The 24,265-nt window shown below is 40.9% G+C and overlaps 1 protein-coding gene across 1 annotated transcript in view; it reads left to right on the forward strand.

Annotated features, from left to right (window-relative positions):
- SEMA5A (semaphorin 5A) overlaps positions 1 to 24,265 on the forward strand; it is a gene marked incomplete at its 3' end in the record, with an annotated part of 473,237 nt that overhangs the window by 294,403 nt on the left and 154,569 nt on the right. The window contains exons 5-7 of the mRNA XM_082836606.1: positions 7,491 to 7,553; positions 18,447 to 18,545; positions 20,142 to 20,355. Of these exons, the coding sequence (XP_082692732.1) occupies positions 7,491 to 7,553; positions 18,447 to 18,545; positions 20,142 to 20,355 (376 nt within the window). The remainder of the gene's footprint in view (positions 1 to 7,490; positions 7,554 to 18,446; positions 18,546 to 20,141; positions 20,356 to 24,265) is intronic.

Raw genomic sequence — 24,265 nt, forward strand, 5'->3', positions numbered from 1 at the left:
CACCTGGAGCCACTTGCAAGGCTGCGCGTGGAGAGCATTCTATACCCATGCATTTATTCAGCAAGTGGATTGTTGAACAACTGAGTTCTTGTGTGTGAAGCATTGTTCTAGGCCCTGGGGACACAGAAGTGAACCAAAAGGACAAGATGCCTGTCCAAGTGGGAGTCACCTTCTAGTCGGGGGTGGGGAGAGCAATTGCCATTTGTCCTACATAATTATATAGGCCCCAGTGAAGAGGTAACGCCTGAGCAAAGACATGCAGGAGGCACAGGCATTAGCCGGGTGTGGGTCCCAGAAAATGGGACTAGCTGGTGCACAAGCCCCAGGGAACAGGTCTGCCTTGTCTGAGGATCAGACCAGGGTGTGGGAGTGAGGGTACTAGGAAATCAGAGAGAGAGAAAATAAGTGGCTCGACTTCACAGAACATTCCAGATGGCTCTGGCTTTTACTCCAGGTGAATGAAGGGCCCCTGGAGGGCTGTGGCAGAGAGGGGATGGTATCTCAACATCCGTTTTAAAAGCACAACGTTGCGCTGTGTCAAGAGCAGACCGTGTTCTCATATTCAAGTTGTGTAATTTCACAAAATCAACCTAAGGTTTTTATGTCATACCCTGGCCATACAGTTATTAACTCTAGAATTTCATTAGATGAATCATGTCCCCTTTAAAATCAATACTAGGACCATGAACGGGTCCAGAGGCTTTAAAAATGAATACATTCCATGACAGGGGAATCGATGGCTTTTATGATTAATTAATATTTACTGAATGCCTACAGCTCTGACCTTAGATGTGCACACACTTCTGTGCTTTTGGTATATATTTTTCTAAATTGTGGGAAAAAGAAAGAAAGAAACTGTGACAATCAGTAATGAAGGTCACTTACTTTGACAACTTCAGTGAAGGGAGAGTGGTTTAGAGCCCAGGCTTCCCGCCAAGTTACCAAATTTGAATCTTGGTGCCCCACTTACTATTTTTGTGGCTTTTGGAAAGTGGCTTAGCCACTGTCCTCATCCGGAATATTACCGTAATGGTATTTTCCACATAAAATTATAGAGAGACTTATACATGAGGTAAACGTATAGAAAGCACCTAGCGCTGTGGTTAGCACATAACCAAAGTCTTACGAAATGTTACCAGTGTTTTGGTAAGATTTGGAAGCTAATTTGCAGCAGAGCAATGGCCCTCAGTGTGCTATCAATTGTCAGTTTCAGAATTCGTTACGTCACGACGTCTGGCTGTCTGTACTGTGTTGAATGGGATCCCTCCAAAATTCATGCTCACCTGGACTCTCAGAATGTGACCTTTTTAGGAAACAGAGTCTTTGCAGGTGTAATTAGTTAAGATAAGGTTTTACTGAATTGAATGGGCCCTAATTCAAATACCAACGTTTTCATAAGAAGAGGGACATTTGGACAGAGACACACAGGGGAAACACCATGTAACGACAGAGGTGAGGACTGCAGTGATGCTTCTATAAGCCGAGGAAGGTCAATGATGGCCGGCAGCTACCAGAGGCTGGGAGAGGCCAGGAAGGGATTCTTCTCCCTTGGAGATTCCAGAAGGAATCTACTCTGGCTGACTTTAGAGGTCTAGCCTTGAGAACTGTGAGAAAACAAATTTACGTTGTTTAAAGCCCCCCAGTTTGCAGTGCTTTGTTACAAAGCCCCTAGGAATCGAATACATTGTCTGCTCAATTAAAAAAAAAAAAAACAAAACAGCCCTCAATTTAAAAAGCCTAATTAGAAAACAAAAAGCCCCAATGAGCGTTTCACAGGTTGGCAGCTCCACCCGGCAGTGATCAAAGGAAGTTTGATGTGGTATCATTCTGTGGAAGAAAATCTTGGGCTTTGATATAAGGATTTAAAAAATAGTTATAACACATATTTGTGGGACTGTCTGAGGTTAGATGTTTCTCTAATGTTGGATGACTTCAGTTTTGTAAGAATCAAAAAACAGTAGTTAAAAAATAAATGCTGGAGAGGATGTGGAGAAAAGGGAACCCTCTTGCACTGTTGGTGGGAATGTAAATTGATGCAGCCACTATGGAGAACAGTATGGAGGTTCCTTAAAAAACTAAAAATAGAACTACCGTACAACCCAGCAATTCCACTACTGGGCATATACCCTGAGAAAACCATAATTCAAAAAGAGTCATGTACCATAATGTTCATTGCAGCTCTATTTACAATAGCCAGGACATGGAAGCAACCTAAGTGTCCATCACCAGATGAATGGATAAAGAAGATGTGGCACATATATACAATGGAATATTACTCAGCCATAAAAAGGAATGAAACTGCGTTATTTGTAGTGAGATGGATGGACCTAGAGTCTGTCATACAGAGTGAAGTAAGTCAGAAAGAGAGAAATAAATACCGTATGCTAACACATATATACAGAATCTAAAAGAAAAAAAAATGGTTATGAAGAACCTAGGGGCAGAACAGCAATAAAGATGCAGACGTAGAGAATGGACTTGAGGACATGGGGTGGGGAAGGGTAAGCTGGGACGAAGTCAGAGAGTAACACTGACATATGAACACTACCAAATGTAAAATAGAGAGCTAGTGGGAAACAGCCACATAGCACAGCGAGATCAGCTCGGTGCTTTGTGACCACCTAGAAGGGTGGGATAGGGAGGGTGGGAGGGAGATGCAAGAGGGAGGAGTTATGGGGATATATGTATACATATAGCTGATTTACTTTGTTATAAAGCAGAAACTAACACACCATTGTAAAGCAATTATACTCCAATAAAGATGTTAAAAACAAAAAACAAAAAACAGTAGTTAGAAGATATGATGAAAGTCCCCTTCCACTTCTCTGATTTGGAGGCCACCAGTAAGAATGAAATGGACTTGCCTATATTTGCCATGGACATAAGTGCAGGGGTATGGCAAATTGATATTAAAAGTGAACGGATACACCAAATATCTGCTAAGGAGTAAAGGCAGAGAGGCAAGCTGGACAAATCCGTCCAAAGTGACTCAACTCTACCCCTTTATGTCTTGAGGGACCTTAGTTCCCCGACCACCAGGGATTGAACCAGGGCCCCAGCAGTGGAGGCGTGGAGTCCTAACCACTGGACCGTCAGGGAATTCCCAAGTGCCACTTGTTTTGAACCCATCATCTGTGACCACTAAAAGCCATTAGCAAAGAAGATGCCTTTGCTTAAGGATAACTAGATTGACACTTGAGTCAGGTCACATAAAAATCACAGTTGTTTCAAGTTCTGACTCGTTTGCACTCTGCTTCTCTTTTGAACACATACAGTCTCACATTCCCCGGCAATTTGTTTATAATCGCCATGACAATTTAACATTCTCCAGCATTTCACAGAAATCCATACCATAAGAATATGAATGCAAACATATTAAAAAAAAGCCCTCAGGTGGTTGTTAAGTTTCGGCACTGTGTAATTAAACTAGTTTTTTTTTTTAAATGTTATCTTTTGCCAGTATCTAATTAGCAAAGCCATCTGCTGAAAGAGTACTGGTCCATCTGCCTAGAATGTTGTTCTCTTCATTTTTATGAAAAGTATCTGCCTTTGCTGGTCCCTGTCTAATTAACTTCTCTCGCTGCAGAATGTGATAATACACAACTTTGTTTATATACTTCCGAGAACTGTGGATTTATATGTATGTAACTCGATCATAAAAGGAGCCAATCTTTTTCTTTCTCACATCTGATTTACTCCTGAGATCCCAGCTCTGTTTATCATAACCTGAGCAAATGTGTGCACACAACAGGGAGATGTGTGCTGTGTCATGAAACAGTAGGTGCTTCCATAGATCCCCAGGGTTTCAGCAGGTGTAAAATGATTTTCTGTAAACCTACTCACTTTCCTTTTAGGTCTGTCCATAGCACTGTCAATTCCTGAAAGTTGATGATGTTGTAAGTTCCAGTGTCCCACTGGATTCTGAGATGAACGTGGCTACTGCAACAATGAAAATGACCACAGATGCATTCTCAGATTTAGCATGATGTTATCGAGGCTGATGGAATTCACTTATATTTTATTGTAGACTAATACCTGATGTGTGCAAACATTATCTGTATGTGTGTTTTTCCTTCTATCACTCATTATCTATCAGTGTCTTGCACTTAGTAGGTATTTAATGAATATTTATTAAGTGAAAGAGAGAATGGTGAGTGCATTTGCATAAAGCAACACCTCTGCAAATTATTGAATAGCACAGATGTTATTTCTAACTATTTACAGACAAAAAAAAAAGCTGTGCCACAAACAGGAAACTCTGTGTCTTTTATTTTATTTATTTATTTATTTATTTATTTATTTATTTATTTATTTATTTATTTACTTTTGCGGTACGCGGGCCTCTCACTGTTGTGGCCTCTCCTGTTGCGGAGCACAGGCTCCGGACGCGCAGGCTCAGTGGCCATGGCTCACGGGCCCAGCCGCTCCGCGGCATGTGGGATCTTCCCGGACCGGGGCACGAACCCATGTCCCCTGCATCGGCAGGTGGACTCCCAACCACTGCGCCACCAGGGAAGCCCTAGCCTTCGTTTTGACTGTCATAAACATAGGTTTGTGTGGGTAGAAAAGTGTCTTAGAAGGAGTCAACCAGAAAGATGGCTTCATAAATCAGCAGTGGGATTTGTTCCAAAATTATGATGCATGAAAGAATAACAGTGAATCTCCATTGATAATAGAACAAGAAGGCTGGATTAAAGAAGTTTAATTGATTAGAATACATCTTGTGGAATAAAGAAAAGTTGTGACCAGGTTAAAACATAATCTAATTCAAACAGAGTAATTGAGTAACTTTGAGAAATCTGGTACTGGAGAGTTCCATTGATATTCCTATTTCTCTCTAGAGAAAGTGTTTTTCTCCATTGCTGCCAAGTGGTCAAATAGGTAAAATCTAGTTTGCTGAGTGAACAGACAGTAGGTGATTCGTCTGGAACACCCAGTTTTAGGCCAATCTTGAAAAGACACATTTTCCTACTCCATTGTTTTTCAAATTCTGTGACATCCAATCACATGTGTTCAGCTACAATAGGTAGTTCAGTTCCATTCTTAACATAATTTCCCTTTATCCTGCCTTCTAGTCAGGTAGAAAGTGAATCAACAGAAAAGCTATACAATCATGGTCTTTAATTAATTCTGGATTTGAACAGTACTGGAAAGTTGATATATTGTAATAAAAATGCCTCAGGAAAGTAACTTTGCTACTTTTAATAACCATCTTCAGAAAAATCTATAAGATTTTTCCTATTTTCTGTGGGCCTAATAAACTTGTGTGAGCAGTTGCTCTTTCTGGCGAAACTGGATAAAGCAATGAAATATCTTTGAGAGCTCTCACATTTTTTTCCTCTTACTATCCCCTTCCAATCCTTGGCCAGTGTTTATCTTGAAAATGCAAAGGTTACTTGGACATTAGGCAGACTTGGGAAGCTGATTGTTTGCCATTTCAGCAGAAGGAGTTGAAGAATTTTGATGGCATCTATTAAATATTCTTCTTGTAACTCTGGGACTAACTCTGCCCCTTGCAGCTCTTGAGTTTACTGAAGGCAGCATTACTATTTAACTTTCAACAAAATCAGTAAACCAGTGAGAGCCACTAGGAATTCCTCTTTATCTAAATCATTTCACTTAATAATTTTCCTAGTAATTATAGAGCACGCATTCCTCCTTGTGATATAAAACTCTAAATCCTCTTGAGGATATATAAAATCCAAGTTATTACGGGGTGTACTTTGCTAAAGAATGTATCATAGTGTATCAATCCTGTTTTGAGTTTAAGTAAGGGCGAAGGCGTGGATATCTCTATTTAAATGAAAACAACAGAATGAGCTTTCATACAGGGATCTGCTAAAGGAAAGCTCCACTCAGAATAAGAGCAGTGCGCTTGTTTTATCTGTGCTTCATGGGGATATGTAATTATGCAACTGTACATGAAGTTCTTATCTCTTCTCTGGAGGTGTCATCACTTCTCATAAAAGTATCTGTCATTCTAGTAAGGAATTCAAGCCATTTGTTTGCATTAGATGCTAATTAGCTGTAACCTTGTTGTTGCCACTAAACATTATGAACAGGAAAACATCACAGGAAGAATGAACAACTTCTCTTATCAGATGTTGACACAGACAAAAATCTCTAAGTCTGCACAAGGGAAAACAGTTATAGTATTGTTTCTGTTTGAAAGGCACTGAAGTGGTTCTCTCTTTTATACAAAAGAAAAGAACACTTTTCTTATGAATTCATATTTGCCAAGTAAGATACGATGTAAGATGCAGCGTTTTATGTTTTAATCTCTGTTATGTAACATTCTTTGGAGAACAGTAGATATTAGATAATGGTGTTAATATGACTTTGTTATTCTCAGTTTAGGAGAATTAGCGAAAAACAAAAACCTTTTTAGAAGTAAGAGTGAAGGCATTATTCTCTTTCATAATATTTGACATTAGTATTTTTTGGCTTAGTTTACTTTATTGTGTAACAATAGTCCAAATTAAAAGCAAATTGTCACTCGCTTCAATTTTTTCTGATAATGATTTAACTGGTTCTTCAGAAATCTTGAATTCTTCAGAAATCCAACTCTAATAGTAAGATAGAACATAATTGTAGTAACAGGTGGACAGAATGGAGAAAACATTTTTGCCCTATAAAAGTCCACATTCCATAAAATAATGAAAGGAAAAGATAAATATCTCAGATACTTAGATCTTTTCAAAATATGATTCACAGTCTCAACATATTGGCCATTAATGTTTGCAGGTATCATTTCTTCCTGTGAAGTGGGTTCTGTATGTTACCTTAACTAATCACAGGTCCATTTGTGGGTTAGCATCAGATGTGAAAGAATGCATGAGTTAGATTTGGAAAGTGAGGGAAAAAATTTAAAAGTCATGGCTCTAAGTATTTAGCCAGAGCTAATAACGGTATACAAATTATTGGCATTGGGAGGAAGTAGTAGGTGGGCTTTTGCGTGAGCTGTTTATTTTATTGACTCTTCATCATTTATATATGTCTTTGGGGAGTAAGGATATGCAAAATCACTCTTGCTTCATTATCTGTGGATGTTGATAAATGACAGACTGTTAAACCAAGACATCACCTCTAACCGAGAATTTAGATCATTTTGTTTCAAGGCTTCTCTTCTCAGCATCCTATGAATCTCTTCTGTAGTTTTACTGAAATGAGTGTTTCTGTAATCAGTGAAGTAGTCACCAACTCAGGGCGTGTGCTTCTCTTATACTGACTAGTTTTAAAGCACGTTATTACTGCGCAAATGAAAATACTTAGGGGGTGAGTCCTTTAAAATGCTTCAATTTGAAAGCTCAGTATAAACCCACATGACTGCATTCCATGTTTTTGGTGTCAATTCTATGTTAGTATGAAAATGTTGGTGTCGTGGTGTGCCCACCTTACCTAATCTGGTTACCGATACCTTATTATTTTTTTCCCTTTTACTCAGTCAAAGGCCTTTTATTCAGTTGTTGTCGTTTTGGTGTTTCCTATAGGCTGTGGAGTGGGAGTGTGATGAAGCAACCAAGAAGGCCTGTTACAGCAAAGGCAAGTCCCAGGTAAGGAAGATACAGTTATGGGTAGTCATCACCTTTGTGAGGGATAGTACATGGAACGTTTAATATGAAGGCTATTCCCGCTTATGATGCCATGGAAACTGAAAAAAGAAGCAAGATTCAAAATATATGCACAGTCAATTCTCAAGGTTTTAACACTGAAGCAAGATTAACAACAATCAGCTGTTAGGATTCAGAACATATGATCAGATATAATTTGCACCCCCAGTCATTAGAGTAAGAAAAGAAATTAATTGGTTGTGATGTCATTTCGAAAGATATGGGCTTGAATTTTGAAAATACTATTTTAATTTCCCCCAATCATATCTTACCGCTAACTCCAGAAAGTAGCTATATGATAAATATAATTACTATATCAAAAATGATTTGAGGTTTTTTATAATTCATCTTAACATGTCTTTAAAATAAGTTCTCTCTCTCTCCATATGAAACTCTACATGGCCAAGTTCCTAAGGAAAGAGCAGATTATAGCTAACATTGGAAATACATCTCTTGAGCTACTGTGCACATTGCAGGCCTACTTTCACACGACTGGTGGGCTTAGAAAGAGACATGAATCTCTTTTCCAAGGAAGTCTGTTTCTGAGGAAATCCCACTGGATCATCTTGAGGAAACGCTTCTGCAGCTGGTGCATAAGCTCATTATGTCTCATTCTGTTAGAGATCATCTAATACTTTATTGGAACGTGGGCCTTTCCGATGTGAATCACACTTTGGGTCACCGAGTAAAGCAGACTCACAGGGAGCAGCAAAGAGGGCTCCCTGCACAAAGTGTGGTCCCAGGGCCAAGGGCTTGAGGAAAAATACAGCAAACGGAGAGGGCGCTGGTAAAAGATGCTTACACCACCTGTGTTTGTCCAAGAGGGTTACGCACTTTATGTTACCCAATTTCATTTCCTGTTTCTTTGTCTTTTAACTCAACAGTTTTGAGAGTCAGACATGGAGGCAGGTCTCAGCAAACTTAGTCATTGGGTTTCCCAAAACTAGGAAAGAGTTAGGAAGTAAAGAACTAGGCAGAAGGAAGGAGAGAAGGAAGAAAAGGCGATCTTAGCTAGAGAAACACTTGGAGACATTTTACAAAAGCAGAAATTGATGAATGCTGTTTATTGAAAGATATCTAACCTCAGAAGGTACCTCTGAGATAAAGCAGCAGAGGCACAAGAAGATTTAAAAGTGGCACCAGGTTCCAAAGAATCAGAAGAGCGTCTCTTAAATTACCCCCCCAAAATAAATAAATCAGTACATAGTAAATTTATTTACTTCTATAACAAATTCAGAAGAGTTTGTATAAATTATGTATGAAGCCTTTGAAAACGTTCTTCCTATTTGGTTTTTCCTCTCCTCGCTGTAACGCTTACATGTTTGATATGACAGGTGGATTCCTGCCCTTTTTTTTGCTTCTCACTCATCTCGGAGCACAAGAAATTCTTCAAGCAAGACCCCTGTAGTGAGGAGTGAAAGCTGGGGAATCAGATCTGCCTCGGGGGGGAGGGTGGGAAAAACGACTTTCTTTCCTCTAGCAAGATCCACTGATGGGAAGCACTGGCCTCTCTCTCCAAGGTTCTCATGCCAACACTGATCCCTTTGTCTGGCGACATCAGTGCCCCCTGGGCTGTGACGCCTGGGCACCGTCTGTGACCTCATTCTGCCCATGCTTTCTTCTCCCTTTTACTTTTCCTCTTTTCTCTCCTTTCTCTTCTTGTCTTCATCTTCCTCTGGTACTTTAGGGCTTCTTCCTCCCCTTCCTTCTTGCTGGGGCTGTGATACACCCACAAGCAGCACTATTCAGTTTTGGGAAACCCCGCCAAAATCTTTGTGGACACCTGCCTGTCTTAAGGCCTGTCTGGGGACATGTGTAGTTGGTAGCCCTGGGTCGGCGGGTGGCTGGGCCTCCCTTCCCTTCCGAGGCCCCATCTAACTGTTCCCCGCCCTGCCTCCTTCCCCCATCTCCCTGGACTTGTGTGTCCCCACTCCTCAGGGGTTCCTGCCTGACCTGTCCCACTCCACCCTGCATCACTTCTCAGTAGCCATTTGTATTTCCTGGTCAGGCTGCGTTTTAGTTATTCAGCCCCCTCCCCTGAGCTGGGCCACATGAATTCTTGTTGAGCCCAGGACACAGCCTGTAGTGGCTGTTTGACTCCAGTCCACTAAGGAGCGAGCAAACACATAAGCCTTCATCTGGCTTCTGCCCTCACCACTCCCGATGCCGGAGCCACTTCTTGTGGTGGAGTCTGTCCTGGCCTCTACCTGCCACATGCCAGTCATTCCTTTCACCCATCATGACAACCAAGATCAACCAAGAATGTCTCCAGACATTGCCGGACAGTGACTTGGGTGAAAATCCCAGGCGTAATTCCCAAGATGGTATTGTATTGGCAACTTTTACATTGTCTATTTTGAATTTTGCTCTCCCTTTAAGAGTACTTTCATATTTCATCTAGATCACACTTATTTATTCATTTCAAGGGCTTTAAAAAAATGTCCTATCTGTGGACTTCAGTCTCCTGTGTGTTAAAGGAAAACATTCAATTACTTAATCTAGCCAAGGTTTCTCCTGCTAATAGTCTATGAGTCTACAATTTTAAAACAATCCGTGTGGTAGCCTTATACTAGTAGATTATTACTCCTTGGGGTGAAAAGTTGCTTCTGCTGAATCAAAATTGTCCCACATTTTTCCTTAAGCTGTGATCATTGGTTGTTTGATGCTTAGAAATTAAGCAAGTAAAAACCAGAGAACACACAGGAAAGGCCTTCTTTCATGCCTATTAGGAATATATCTTTGATTCACAGAAAGGACAGATCATTATTATACATAATTGAGGTTTCCTGATACACAGAAAGAAAATGAGCAAAACAAACATTGTCAAAGAAAATCGTACCTTTAAGTTCCACATGTTTCTGGTTTCAATGGGCTAAGAACAATGGCAAACCCCAGTAATTATAAATCGATTCGAACTGTGTTTGTGGATGGGATTTTTTTTTTAAGATGAATGCGTTAAGACAGATGAAGATGAATTTCAAAGTGCCAATGTGAGAAAGAGAAATGGCATATTCTTTTAGGTTGCATGAAGTACACTGATAAACTCACAGACAGTTTTGAACAACCTACGCTTGGTTGAAATAGAATTCGGTTTTGTAGCAGAACCATGTGCGATGACGTTCATGTGCACAAAATGATGTGATAGGTCTATGAAGGCAGCAGCCTAGGCAGCGCTGCTGGGCTGGTCCAGGGCTGGTGAGAGCAGAGGGACATCCAGGGCTCTTCATTTTCTGTTACTAGTTCCTTTCTCTTTTATAGCATCTCTGTGGCTTTCTTAAAGTGGCACCTGGCACAACAGCCATCAGAGACCCTGAGCCCAGCTCCTGGAACACAGAAGGGAAGGAAACAAACAGCTCCAAAGGTCTAGTCCCTGAATTCAGAATTCATTCAACCCCAATTTCCCTGTTCTGACATTTCAAGGAGCCAAATCAGGAGACATTTCCATAGAGTCCATTTGACTGAAATGTAACATCTCTTTGGGGGAGTGGAATTCAGATTTTCTTAGTAGCCCTGAGTTTAGAAATAAGAATTCAATTGTTTTCTATTTTTGTTGGCTTTAGAGTAATATGGAAACTTACACACAAATTTACAAAGTTTCCCTTCTCCCTGAAATAGAGTAATGCAAAATGTGACATCTCAAAAATGTGAAAAATGCTAGCCATTTTGTCTGAACTCATTTTTTCCTACCCTAAGAAAAGTGGTCTGTGCTTCTCCACATAATGCCTTTTACTGCAGAGCCAAGAATGTGGAGCGTGGATGAGGCCCTGGGCCTTCAGGGGTGCGCCCACTCAGTCCTCTGGGGAGAGCATTCCTCCGCGGGCTGCAGAGGGGAGAAGAGAGAGGGCACATTTCCTCGTGTTCCCCATGTTGCTGGGACCGACACGGACATCATTTCACGTTCAGTCGATTAAAATGACCATTTAGGGAATCAACGTCAAGAAAATGTAGCCAGGTCTTTGATTTGAGCCTGTGTAGCAGAGAAGGGAGGACGGAGACTGTCAATTCTTGGTGAGCTTTGAATTCTATTTTACTTAAAATTTTCAGCTCACTTGGGAGAAAAGGGGTGACTTGACCTGAAATGGCTTAAACATCCTATTTATGAAAACAGGAGTGGGAAATCTGTGTTGTTTATGGATTCAAAAAGGTTTCATAATAAAATCTGTTGGATTTAGTTATTTTTGAAACATAACTCTAGACATTGGCTTCTAGAAGTATTTAAATGTGTTTTACACAAATGTTATTTTAAACGTAAATAGTCGATTCTCTTGTGATCTAACAAAAGCTCCTTGTCTGCTTGGGGTTATTATGTCTAAACCAAAGCCCTTCCTACCATGACCTTTAGGAACTTCACAGAGGAAACACAACCGATTATTAAGGGAATGAAAGAGCTCCTTTATGCACATATTATACTTTATAATTTTCAAAAGATTCTCGTTTGTGATCTCATTTCAGTATTTTTAACACCAAGTTCCTAGAATGATTTTGCAAGTTAGTGGGAGAGTTTGGATTAGAATCCAGTGCTCTGTGTATTGCTCTTCCTGCTGTGTCCTGTGGTCCTGCTTCCCAGGTTGTCAAATTCTGCTCATAAACAGGTAAATTCCAGAGAAGAAAAACATGATGCCATCCCGCCTGGGAACCTGTGATGTAGGGGGTGAAACAACATTTTCATCCAAGGTGCCAATGTTTGGAAAGCTATGCGTTAACTGGTGCAGGCAGCACACTACAGAACTGCCTTTGTTCTGTATAATTCCTCCAAAAACGGAGGGTTCTTTAAGATCAGATACTAACAACCTGTGCAGATTACACCTACCAAATTTTGGTTCATAAAATTGAGGTTCCTTAACAAGTTACCCTTGGAGTCAGAGCTCAGTTGAAAACAATCTCATTAGGTAAATAAATATATATAATATACTCTATTAATGCACTTATATAGCATACACTCTTTTAATATATATTCATATATATGTGTATCGGTATATTTTTAGTTTTATAGATATACATATAAATATCTATATTTATATATCTAAATATGGACATAGTAGTATGTCTATATATTTATATAAATGCTTCTGTAATGTGTATGCATATATATTCATATGTAATATATATGTCTCCTATATATGTATATATGTCTTATATATGTGTGTGTGTGTGTTTATATATATATTTACATCTGATTGGATGGTCCAGTTTTTCAAGACCCACAGTTAGCCTTTCTTCAAGCAGAACATCTGTTTGGGAAATAAATATGAGGAAGTGCTGCAGGGCAAACCCAGTTATTTCATGAAGAAAATTGTCCCCAAACACATGCTCTCTCTGCTGGGGCCTTGGTCTTATGTCCTTGAGATCAAGTGGGCATCGGCTGTCGCATCTAAAAGCTCTTTCGGTGAGTCAGCAACTGTGCATGTCAGCTCTCAATTCAAGCAGGAATTGCTTCAAAGTCAAGGACAGGTTGACCCACCGGTGGGACTGCAGGCACAAGCGGGTTATTTTTAATGTTTAAGTGCTATTATCAAAGTGAGGTAGATGAGTTTCATTGTAACAACAGAAGCCATGTGCTGGCAGGCTCCCGGGAGCCTTGGGAACGTGCACTGTGTCTTCCTGGAAAACTGGAATTCCTTAAATCCCCTTATGCCATTTTTGAGCTACAGAAATGGTATAAAAGAAACAAATTCTCAGGTGAGATTCTTATCATGGACATTTAGATAAGCTCATTTAAAAGATAAACCTAGAGTAGAACCTCCTGAAAGGACTTCTGTGTTATATTTTAAAACACGTGGTCCAAGCAGTACTTCTAGTAGGTTCAGGTAACCCGTGAAAAGCCCCTGTCTGTAGCAAAGACTGACAAAGTGATAGACTATAGATTTTCCCATAGGAGAATTTGGATTTGGGGATCACCATCATGAGGAGACTCAGTATTACAGGGCCTGGCACTCAGCCATTTCCTGTCATTCTTAATTTTTTTTTTTTTTTTTTTTTTTTTTTTTGCTGTACGCGGGCCTCTCACTGTCGTGGCCTCTCCCATTGTGGAGCACAGGCTCCAGACGCACAGGCTCAGCGGCCACGGCCGCCACGCGGCATGTGGGATCTTCCCGGACCGGGGCACGAGCCCGCGTCCCCTGCATCGGCAGGCGGACTCTCAACCACTGCGCCACCACTGATTCATAAATTGATCTTCTGCTCCAAAGCAAAGTACTTCTGCTTTCTTTCATTTCTGTTTTTACATTCTGTTTTGCTTGGACTTTCTCCAATCTCTCATCAAAAAAAAAGAAAGAAAAAGAAAGTTGTTATTTTCAATGTATTTATTTGCTTAGGATTCACATCCAGTCTGTTTCTAGATAGAATCAGTTGAGCAGTTTGTGAATTAACCATGAGGGAACATTTAGGGGAGTGAAACAGGAAGGGGCTGAGCTGAGCTGACCCAGACTGTCGGGCGAATGAGTTCAGCCTTGGACAGTTAAGAAGAAACACAGAAGTACCACCCCGCCTCCAGTGGTTCCTCCTATTGGACACAGAGGGTGAGAAGAGCTCGTCCAGCCTCACTGGTGATGGGACAGAACTCTTCCCCCCGCATCCTCTTCTCTGTTCCCTCCAACCTTGCATGCTGGGCTTACCTAAAGCATTACCCTCCTCAGGCCCCACTTACCGTACGTAAGCAACTACGGCTTTCACGGAGCTGGTGATGCCCGCATCCTCTTAGTAAAGACCGCATAAGCCTCCATGTCCGATTGTCCAGTTTCCTGACATTTACCTGCTTCCTTCCCTACATCCTCACTCAACATGAGGGAGCCTATCAGCATCGGGGAGACACACAGCCCAGGTAACCTTTCCCAGAGGGTACAGTATATTCTCGTGATTTCCAGAACATACTTTTTAAATTCTCTGTTCTAATTCTTTAAAAAATTTTTTTTGATGTGGACCATTTTTAAAAAGTCTTCCTTGAATTTGTTACAGTATTGCTTCTGTTTTATGTTTTGGTTTTTTGGCCACGAGGCATGTGGGATCTTAGCTCCCCGACCAGGGATCAAACCCTCACCCCCTGCATTGGAAGGCGAAGTCTTAACCACTGGACCACCAGGGAAGTTCCTCTCTGTTCTAATTGAAATAATATTGTGCCCTCCCTCATTTACTTTTTTCCAGGATTTTTTTTGACAACCAGTTGGATTTGTCCTTCTGCTCTGACACATGTCAGCATCCTGGGTATCACATCCCCAGCCATCTTTCTAGTTCTTCATCAAGTTTGTAATGGGCCTTCAGGAAGGTTAATGACCTACAGTCCTGTTTTCACATTGTCTTTCTTTTGGGAGATTAAGATAAACACCACATCTGTTATCTTTATTGTTTCTCTTCCCAAAATTGATTAGAGGCCCTTGCTTTTTCTTCACCAGGTCTGTAACACTCAGCCATGAGAGCACCTCTTTTCAATGAGGATGATTCTCTTGGAATAACTTACCCTTGGCCAAGTTCACGGTGATATGACTGCCTCTAGAGCATTTCTACCTGTGTCAGTCTCCTGCTTTAAAAAAACAAAACGCGAAAAGTTCTTTTATGTTTTGACTCATTCTTGAGAGAGTTCTAAAAGCAGCAGCTGAAAACAAACAAAATCTCCACATCTCTCCACTGTCTGTAATTTTCTCTCATTCTTTATTATAGTGTCATTGTTGTGTCTGCTTTGTCCATTCCGGCCATCAAGAGCCATCTCAGCCCTGTGTTCCCCGAGTTGTCTTTCTGGAGTGCCCTCAGACGCCATTAGGTCTGGGGTTTCCACCCTGGCCTTGATCCTGTCTCTGCAAACTCTGTGCCCCTCTGCTCTCGGAGGCGGCGCACCCCTCCTCTGTGTTCTCTGAGTGAGAGCTCCCTGACCCTGGGAAGGGATAACGATGTGCCTTTTTGATGTCTTGGTTTGTTCTTTCTCTTCAGAACTCTCCTTCCCTTTCCCCAGGTATAAAAGCAAAACAGAACAGAACAAAATAAGCCTCCCTATCAGGTGTACCTTTCTCAGTTACTCAATTTATTGTCTTCCTTTGACACTCATTTCTTAATTCGTCGAATAGTTAATTTCGATCTTTCATTCTGTCCTTTTTTTTTCCTCAGTCAAAGTATCTTCAGTTTAGCAGCCAATGATAATTTGTTGTTTTTTTTTTTTTTCACACACACACACACACACACACACACACACTGTATTTTATTTTTACAGGAGATAAATAGACTGACACCAAACATTGTAAATGGATGACCACGACAGAAGCAACAATGATTGCAATTACCAAACACGAAACACACTCACACTGTGTCATAATATTGACATTCAGTCCAGGAATCCTCCACTGTAACAGCTCCTTTACTTTGCAGTGAAAATTGATTGGTATATTTTTTGCCTTTGAGTCCTCGTGGGATTTTTTTTTTTAATTCAAACAGAAAGTCACAAAAATTATAATCATCCTCATCAGTTCACTCAGTCCCATGTAATTAATTTTTTTTCATCTTGATCTTTTGTTAGCACTTTTATGAATTCATCAGTTTTCCATTAGAGTTCTGAAAATGCTTATTCATTCAGTTCAGCAGTATAGTCAGTTACCAGAAACCTGTACTTGTCAGAGTCTTTTCCATGAATTCCTTGAAGATGAAACCCTTTTATAGGAACATTTTTGCAAAAGCATCAGAGTACACCCAGAACTGTCTGTAAAAGCCAAAAACTTAAAAATGACCACGGTTAAAGATTTGATGAAAGTTCATAGTAATGCAATTGACAAGGAAATTTAGTTATTTCTGAGATATACATTTTAAAGTAATAACTAGAATTATGACCTATAACATTATACCAGAACATATAAGATTTTTAGAAATTTCATGTAATGTCTGAAACATTTATATTAACATATTTCCATACAAAAAAATCAAAGAAAGTTTAGTACTAGTTATTTTTTTGTTTGTTTGTTTTTTTTTAGACTGCAGGATAATTTGTTGCTTTTATTGTTAGTAGTAGTATTAGGAAAATTATCTACCTTCGATATTTCACTTTACAGTTAGAAAACAAATTCAAATATTTTAGCTCATTTTATATCCACAGCTAGGCCATGCCACAGGCTGAGTTATGGCAAATCAACATTTCGTGGAGACTGAGGCTCCATTCCACTGAAGAGAGCGCTGCTGTGCCATTAGATCCAGATCCTCCTGATTGGGGAAATGTGTGTCAAACCGATATATCCTCATGCAGCATCTTCTAGGTCTGGTTGGTTGGTCAGTCACCATTTCCTGTTCATTTGCTGGAGTCTGACTTTGCCCTTTCACACGGAAGCAGGAGGGACTGAATTATGGAAGTAGTTTCCTTACCTGTCTCCTGAACTGCCCTATCACATCTCTACTAGCTTCCACAGGGTCCAGAGTGGTCCTTCATTTACAAACATCACCTCAGGTCAAAACTGCATGCAGTGGCACAGGGAGATCCGCTCGGTGCTCTGTGACCACCTGGAGGGGTGGGATAGGGAGGGTGGGAGGGAGACGCAAGAGGGAGGGGATATGGGGATATATGTATGCATATAGCTGATTCACTTTGTTATAAAGCAGAAACCAACACACCACTGTAAAGCAATTATACTCCAATAAAGATGTTTAAAAAAACAACGACTGCATGCAGTAAAAACATAAAACGGTTCCTTCACATTCAGAATAAAAAGTAAACTCACTGGCCTGGCACACCTGGCCTGTGTCTGGCTCCCCAGCTTATGTCTACCTCTTCTGTACATAGTGAAAGCACGGTGCTTTCTCCAACCGTGATGCCTTGTCACAGTCCATTCTTTCTGCTGAGAATGTGTTTTTCCTCCTTTGCTCGGTAAAATCCTGCAAGTGTCAGGGGGTACCTCCTCAAGGAAGCCTCACCAAATCCTACTCTTCCTTTGAAACTTATCTCAGGTGTCATCTCCTCCAGGGAGCCTTCCTACACCTCCTCCCTTCCCCTCTCCTCTGGGGCTAGCAATATGCTGTTCTCCGGTGACTCCTCATTAGAGTACGTGGACAGCTCCGTGTATTTTAATTTTGCGCTACGGGCCTAGATTGTGACTTTTTCCACAGCCTCTGCCAAAGAGTATCTAATCAGTAAATGCTTGCTGGCTGAATGAATGAAGAGCTTTCTACCTGAAAGTTCCTGCATTACTGTGACCATGTCCTAGACTTCTATGTATGTTTTGCAATCACAGCAAAAAAATTCAGCTGTGAGCCATCCCTCAGCATGAGCTTTCATGCCTCTTGTTCCAGACATCCTTGACTTATTAGTTATATTTTAATTTTTCATCAGAGAATCAAACATGTTTATAGGTTCTTGCTGTGTATGCATTTTGAGAACTTTATGTGAAACTTCTTGCAATTTGCAATCAGAGTTTCCCATGTGACCCTAGCATCTGGAGAAGCATTCACCATGTTTTTTCAAGTTCCTGGGGAAGTTTTCTAAGACACTGTTTCATGAGCACTGTTTATTTATTTTCCTAATATATGTCAAAGGCAATTTAGGGCTCACACTGTTATCAGCTACAACTCAAAATGAAAGCCCATTCCTCAAAAGAAGACACATGCTTTGAGATTTTAACTGAACGTATATTTATATCTATCTTTACAAATATCCTCGATTGAGCAAGTGTGCAGAGAAAGTCAGACTATTTTAGAGTTCTGTTGTTATTTTTTGGTCAGTATCCGAGAGGATTTTTTGGTTTGTTTGTTTGTTTGTTTTTACTGGTTAATTAACGTCTAATCTATTAACTAGACAAGATGTATTCATATTCACCATTCCTCTTGCGCTCCGGCCTCCTTAACGAGTTTCTTGTGATTTTTTAATTTTTTCAGGAGGAATGTCAGAACTACATCCGGGTACTGTTGGTGGGTGGCGACAGGTTATTTACCTGTGGAACCAACGCTTTCACGCCGGTCTGCACCAACCGCACGGTACGGCTTCAGGTGGAGCTTTGACAGATTTTAATACCTGGAAAATCCAAGCATTCTATTCAAACCCTAGTTTTAAACGTGTTTCTATTCTCCAAAGAGTTGTTTTTTAATTTTAAAAAACATCTTTTGTCAAACTGAGTAAATATTTGATGTACTGATCTATTACTAATAACACTATTATATAAAGAACTGGTAATAATTCTAGCTTGTTTAATTAAATTTAAATATGCTTTCAGACTATTTCTACCAGCTTATTTCCCACCAGACCCTAAACATAATCCTAAACGTATTCTTATTTCTTTTTCTTCTTTATCGTAGGGAGGCTGTTAAGTATTAAAATAACCTAAAATCATAATCCAAGTGAAGAAAATACAGTTTACAAATTGGATGAGAAGAGTGTCAAAAAAGTAAAGCAAACTAGCAAACAAATGGAACCCTAGGAAAAGTAAAGTTATATGCCACCCTCTGTCTTTTTATTTTAACCTGTCATTATTGACAGGGGAATTTTCAGCATCCAGGTCTTATACCCGTAGAACTGCCGGGTTATCAGAGCACACGTGTAATCTTCCTTATATGGGATATTCATTTGATCTTCCTCCAGGAACATGATGAAGAAATATCACTATGTTAATTTCCTGGTTACACACTTTCTCTCAAGACCTGAGCTTACCATCCTCTTTTAGTATTCATTATTTTCAAATAACATTCAGTTATTGGAAAGAAAGGGAGGATGTTGATGATAAGAAGTGATGCTCACAGGGAGATCCCTAGGTACCATGGCCTGTCCGGAGCACCTTACAACTTCATCCTCACATCCACCCTAGGTGGTGCTTACCCTTTGGGTCACCACTTTATAAGGCTTAAAGACTTGAAGTAGCTTACCCGGGGCTACACGTCTAATAAGGCAGGCAGTGTATCTGAGCCCCCCTGCCTAACCCCTCTACTCTTGTACCTCTCAGGTAAGAGTAAAGAAACCAGAGGAGAGCAAAGATTCCCTCCTCATCCAAAGAACTTTTCTCATTCACTGATCGTTCAGCTCCTCAAATGCTGGATTCCCACCACTTGACTGCCAGGCACTGAGTTGCCTCTCTGAAAACTAAAAACTAAAGGCTTGGAAATTTGGGCTACGTGGAGCTAAATGTCCATACATCCTTACCCATGAATGCAGTTTTGGGCTATTCATAAGATTTCGATTCACTTTTATTGATAAAATTGTACATAATTTTTATTGCAATTTGTATTTCTATAAATATTGAAGTTGGGTTTTTAAATTAAAGTGGAAAAATCTGCACTGTCCCATGCATTATAAATAAAGTCATAGACAGTAATCTCACTTCATCTTTTGTGAGTATCCAAAAGCCAGAGGTTCAGTAACTCTCAAAGGATGATGAGAGCGCTTGTTTGGTAGATTGTCTAAGGGTGACCACCGTGTACTGTTCTCATCCAATCAGAGTGCAGAAGTCTGTCACATTGTATGAGCCCCGGAGAGTTTATGGTGCATGCTTCCTTTGCAGTTTGGGTGGATATTCTCCATTAACGCTCTTAAAGGGGTTTCCTGGGGGATAATTTGTTTCTCTGTCTCGTCTTCACACCTAGCTGAGTAACCTGACGGAAATCCATGATCAGATCAGCGGCATGGCGCGCTGTCCTTACAGCCCTCGGCACAATTCCACGGCTCTCCTCACGGCGGGCGGGGAGGTCTACGCAGCCACGGCCATGGATTTCCCCGGACGCGATCCCGCCATTTACCGAAGTCTGGGCGTGTTGCCCCCTCTCCGCACCGCGCAGTACAACTCCAAATGGCTCAACGGTAAGTCTTACCTTCACTCCCAGTTTCCCCTCTCGTTGGTCTGTGATGCCCGGTGACTTGGTGTTCAAAAGCAAACTGTCACCGTTTCTAAAAATAAAATAATTTCTTCATTTTCTAAAGAAATCAAAATGTACCCGCTTTTGGATTTCAGTGTGGAAAGGTATCAGATGGCTCTTTGCCAACTCGGAAGAGAAGTGATATTCTCCATGCTTAGGATGTGATAATAAAGCTAATGGTGGTATGAGCGTTCCTCAAACTGAAGCTGCTTTTTCATATTATTGTTTGCAGTTTAGGAAATCCGATGTCATGTCAAAGATATCTGTAGCCTCATGTGCCTTCTTTCTTAACTTCTTTATTAGATACCTAAAAAGGGAAATTACTAGCGTTTCATGAAAGTTTCAGGCAATCGTGTAAAAGAATGTGTTTGGCTTTAGGTAGCTCCAAATAACTTGACCAGTTTTTTTTTTATTTAATTTTTTATTTTATATTGGAGTGTAGTTGATTTACAATGTTGTGTCAGCTTCAGGTGTACAGCAAAGTGATTCAGTTCTACGTATACATGTATCCATTCTTTTTCAGAGTCTTTTCCCATATAGGTTATTACAGAATATTGAGTAGAGTTCCCTGTGCTACACAGTAGGTCCTTGTTGATTATCTATTTTATATAGAGTAGTGTGTATATGTCAGTCCCACACTTCTAATTTATCCCTCTGTGCCACGTTTCCCCTTTGGTAACCATAAGTTTGTTTTCGAAGTCTGTTTCTGTTTTGTAAATAAGTTCATTTATATCATTTTTTCTTTTAGATTCCACATATAAGTTGACCACAGTTTTTTAAAAAAGGGTGTCAAGTCATACAACTGGAAGGTCAGGGTAGGTGTCTTCAGAGTTGCTCACTTCAATGACTCAAGAGTTAGTAAGGGACCCAAGTCCTGTCACCACTGTCTCTGCCACCCACAGTCTGTCAGGTTGGTCCTCAGGCTAGCTCTGCTCATGGGTGCAAACCTGCGGCTACAATTCCTGGTACTGCATCCAGACATGACAATATCCAGGGGAAGAAGAACCACGTTCCTTGTGTCCTTTTTTTGAAGAAATCAGAAACCCCCAGAAGACTTCCCTTGAATCCTGGGCTAGAACTTGGTCACTTGCTCAATTAACAAATAGAAAGTGATTCCAGCCACCCAAATTGAAGTTAAAGTTGGCTAGGTACTGAGACCTGCCAGCTGAAATTCAGCCCTCTGCATATGGGTACACACACACTAGCAAACACAATGTTACACACACACACACACACTAGCAAACACAATGTTATTGATAGATGTATGTACCATATGTAATCCATTCCCTCAGTCGTTTAGTTGATAGTTCGCATAAAGATGAAATCTTGTAATTGCCATGATAATATTTACTATTTTGAGCTTTCGAGTCCTACAAAGATTTACTGGCTTTTCATTAGGTACCAGCTCATTATTGTAGACCCGAGTTTCTCCCCTCAGCACTATTGATGTTTTGGGCCAGATAATTCTTTTTTGGGGGGAGGGAGTTTGGCCTGATTATTGCAGGGTGGTTAGCAGCAACCCTGCATTATACCCACTAGTTGCAACAGCATGGCCCACCTCCTGAATTGTGACAACAAAAACTTTGTCCAGAAACTGCCAGATATTCCTTGGGGGAAATATTGCCTGTCTTTGAGAACCACTGGTTTAGAATGATCACGTCTGCATATTTATGCATATGTGTATATATACACACGAGCATTTTGTCAAATAAGATAGTCAAACCAGCCATCACAGTTTGCCTTTAAAAGACTCCCTTGTAGAGAAAAGAGTCTTCATCCAGTTTCTTCAGCAAGTTGAATGACTCCGTGAGCTTCCAAAGGGCAACGTGAATTGTTTTCTCAAACCAAAGCACTAACTAGATTCCCTAGGTTAGCATTATTTCTGTTGAACTGGTTTCAACTGGACCTTTCGACTCTCTGTGGAAGGTTTCCTTTCCGCTCTGATGCTTTCTTTCATGTAGCTTAAAGTTCTTTCGTGTAGCTTAAAGTTCTTTCTATTCATTTGTTGAGTTTTACTGGCCAAGCAGTTTCCAGTTAAAAATCAAAATGACTTATTCCCCAGCCACAAGCATTGCATTTAGAGTTTGCTGAAAGCAAAGTAAAAATTAATTCGGAATACAATCTCTTTCTTTCCCTGGAAGCGACACCCTGAAGAATATCTTGGGAAAATAATTCAGGTTATGGCATGAGTTAGAAACACTGTTTCTTTCCATGTGACTTAGATGCCCAGGCTGATCAGGTGCTCAGATGCTGTTAACCTTCTGGGTGTAATCTTTCCCATTTGAGAGTCAGGTGATGTCATAAGGACAGCTGAAGAGCTCACCCAGGGTTTCCACAGTCACTGTAGGCATATATGTCCTAAAATCATAAATGATATTATCCAGCAACTGTGGCGATTGCAAATAAGTCCAAGGTGAACATGGCGGAGCCGCTACTCTGCTCACGGTGTCATCATAACTCGCATGGCACTGAATTGTCCCGCCGTCCTCAGGGAGTGTCACCCTCTTGTTCGCCACTAGGAAGGCCCTCACTCCCAGGGCAGAGCACAGAGAGCCCTGAGGCTCCCAAGTTGAGTGTTGATTCCCTCTCCTGTGTTCTCTTGGGACACTTTCTTCTACTGAACCCTGAGGTATCATTTCTACCTCTGATTGGCCCTGGTTTTCTGCTCTGACTCTCCCTCCAGCATAGATTCTGGCCTCTGAGCCCCACTGGGCTCTGCTTCTGTGCCCCTGCTGGGCCCGGATGCAGGGACATTTATTCTCACCGTTCTTGGAATCCACACTTTTCCTTCCATCTGCCCTTTGACCAGACACGCTGTCTCTGTTCTTTCCACTGTGCTCTGGAGTAATTTTCTTTCTTTACTGGAGGTTGGTGCCTTACCTGTTATCCTTTTATTCCATATCCTTAAATTTCTTGCTCTCTGGTGATAATCACCATCTTTTTATAAAAATGTTCAGATCTCCTCCCTCTTCCATGAGACAAAGGCAAAGAAATGCAATGAAGCTAAAAACACCCTTAGTTCTGCAGTATCCAAGAAGAGTCCTATTTCCTGTGTGATATTAGGTGCCCAGTAAATGGAGCTCAGAGAGTTAGATTTGTTCTTGATAGAACTTAGTGTTGGAAAATCCCAGGGCTGGTGTGTTAAGAATATGCAGATTATGACCTGCTGAATGAAGAGGTACGAGCTTCCACGTGGGGTTGGCAGGCAGCTTCCTCAGCATCCAACCTCCCGTTTTGGGAAAGTGAAAACGCTGGGGCTTTGATTGAAGGTGCGGTTTCAATACACTCACGCAAAGAAAGTACAGTCACAAGGTTTATTACTTGCAGATCCCAGAACCCAGGAGCTGGGGAAGGGCAGCCCTCCATCCCAGGTCAAGAGCAGGAGATAGAGAGAAGGGTAGCAAACACCTATTAACTTACAAGGTTATCTGGGCAGAGGTCACTGTCTTTTCGTGGGCTCAGTGGTCGTATAAGAAGGTAGGGGTTGGAGGCTTTGGAGGTGGAAAGTCCTGCCGGTGAATCAGTGCTCACCCTTCAGGATGCTGATTTGTCTCAATTCTCGGTTTCCTCGCTTGCAACCTGGAAATAACTTGCCGTCGGACCTGGCAGTTGTGAGATAAAAAATCAGACCATGAAGATATGACGCATATTGGTGGCATGTAGCAGGTACTCGATAAATAGACGTAATTACTGTGAACTCCCCAAAGTCTGATACGACATCGGATGCATAGTGGCAGTGAGTAAACGTCTGTTGGCTGGGTTCATGGAGGAACATTTTGGGCTGTGGTTCCTGATTACTGACACCTACCAGCCTCTTGTTTCCCATCTTTCCTGACACGGACAAGCCTCCTCTG

The sequence above is a fragment of the Leucopleurus acutus genome, assembly GCF_964270905.1.
Source record: "Leucopleurus acutus genome assembly, chromosome: 3".
NCBI lineage: Eukaryota > Metazoa > Chordata > Mammalia > Artiodactyla > Delphinidae > Leucopleurus > Leucopleurus acutus.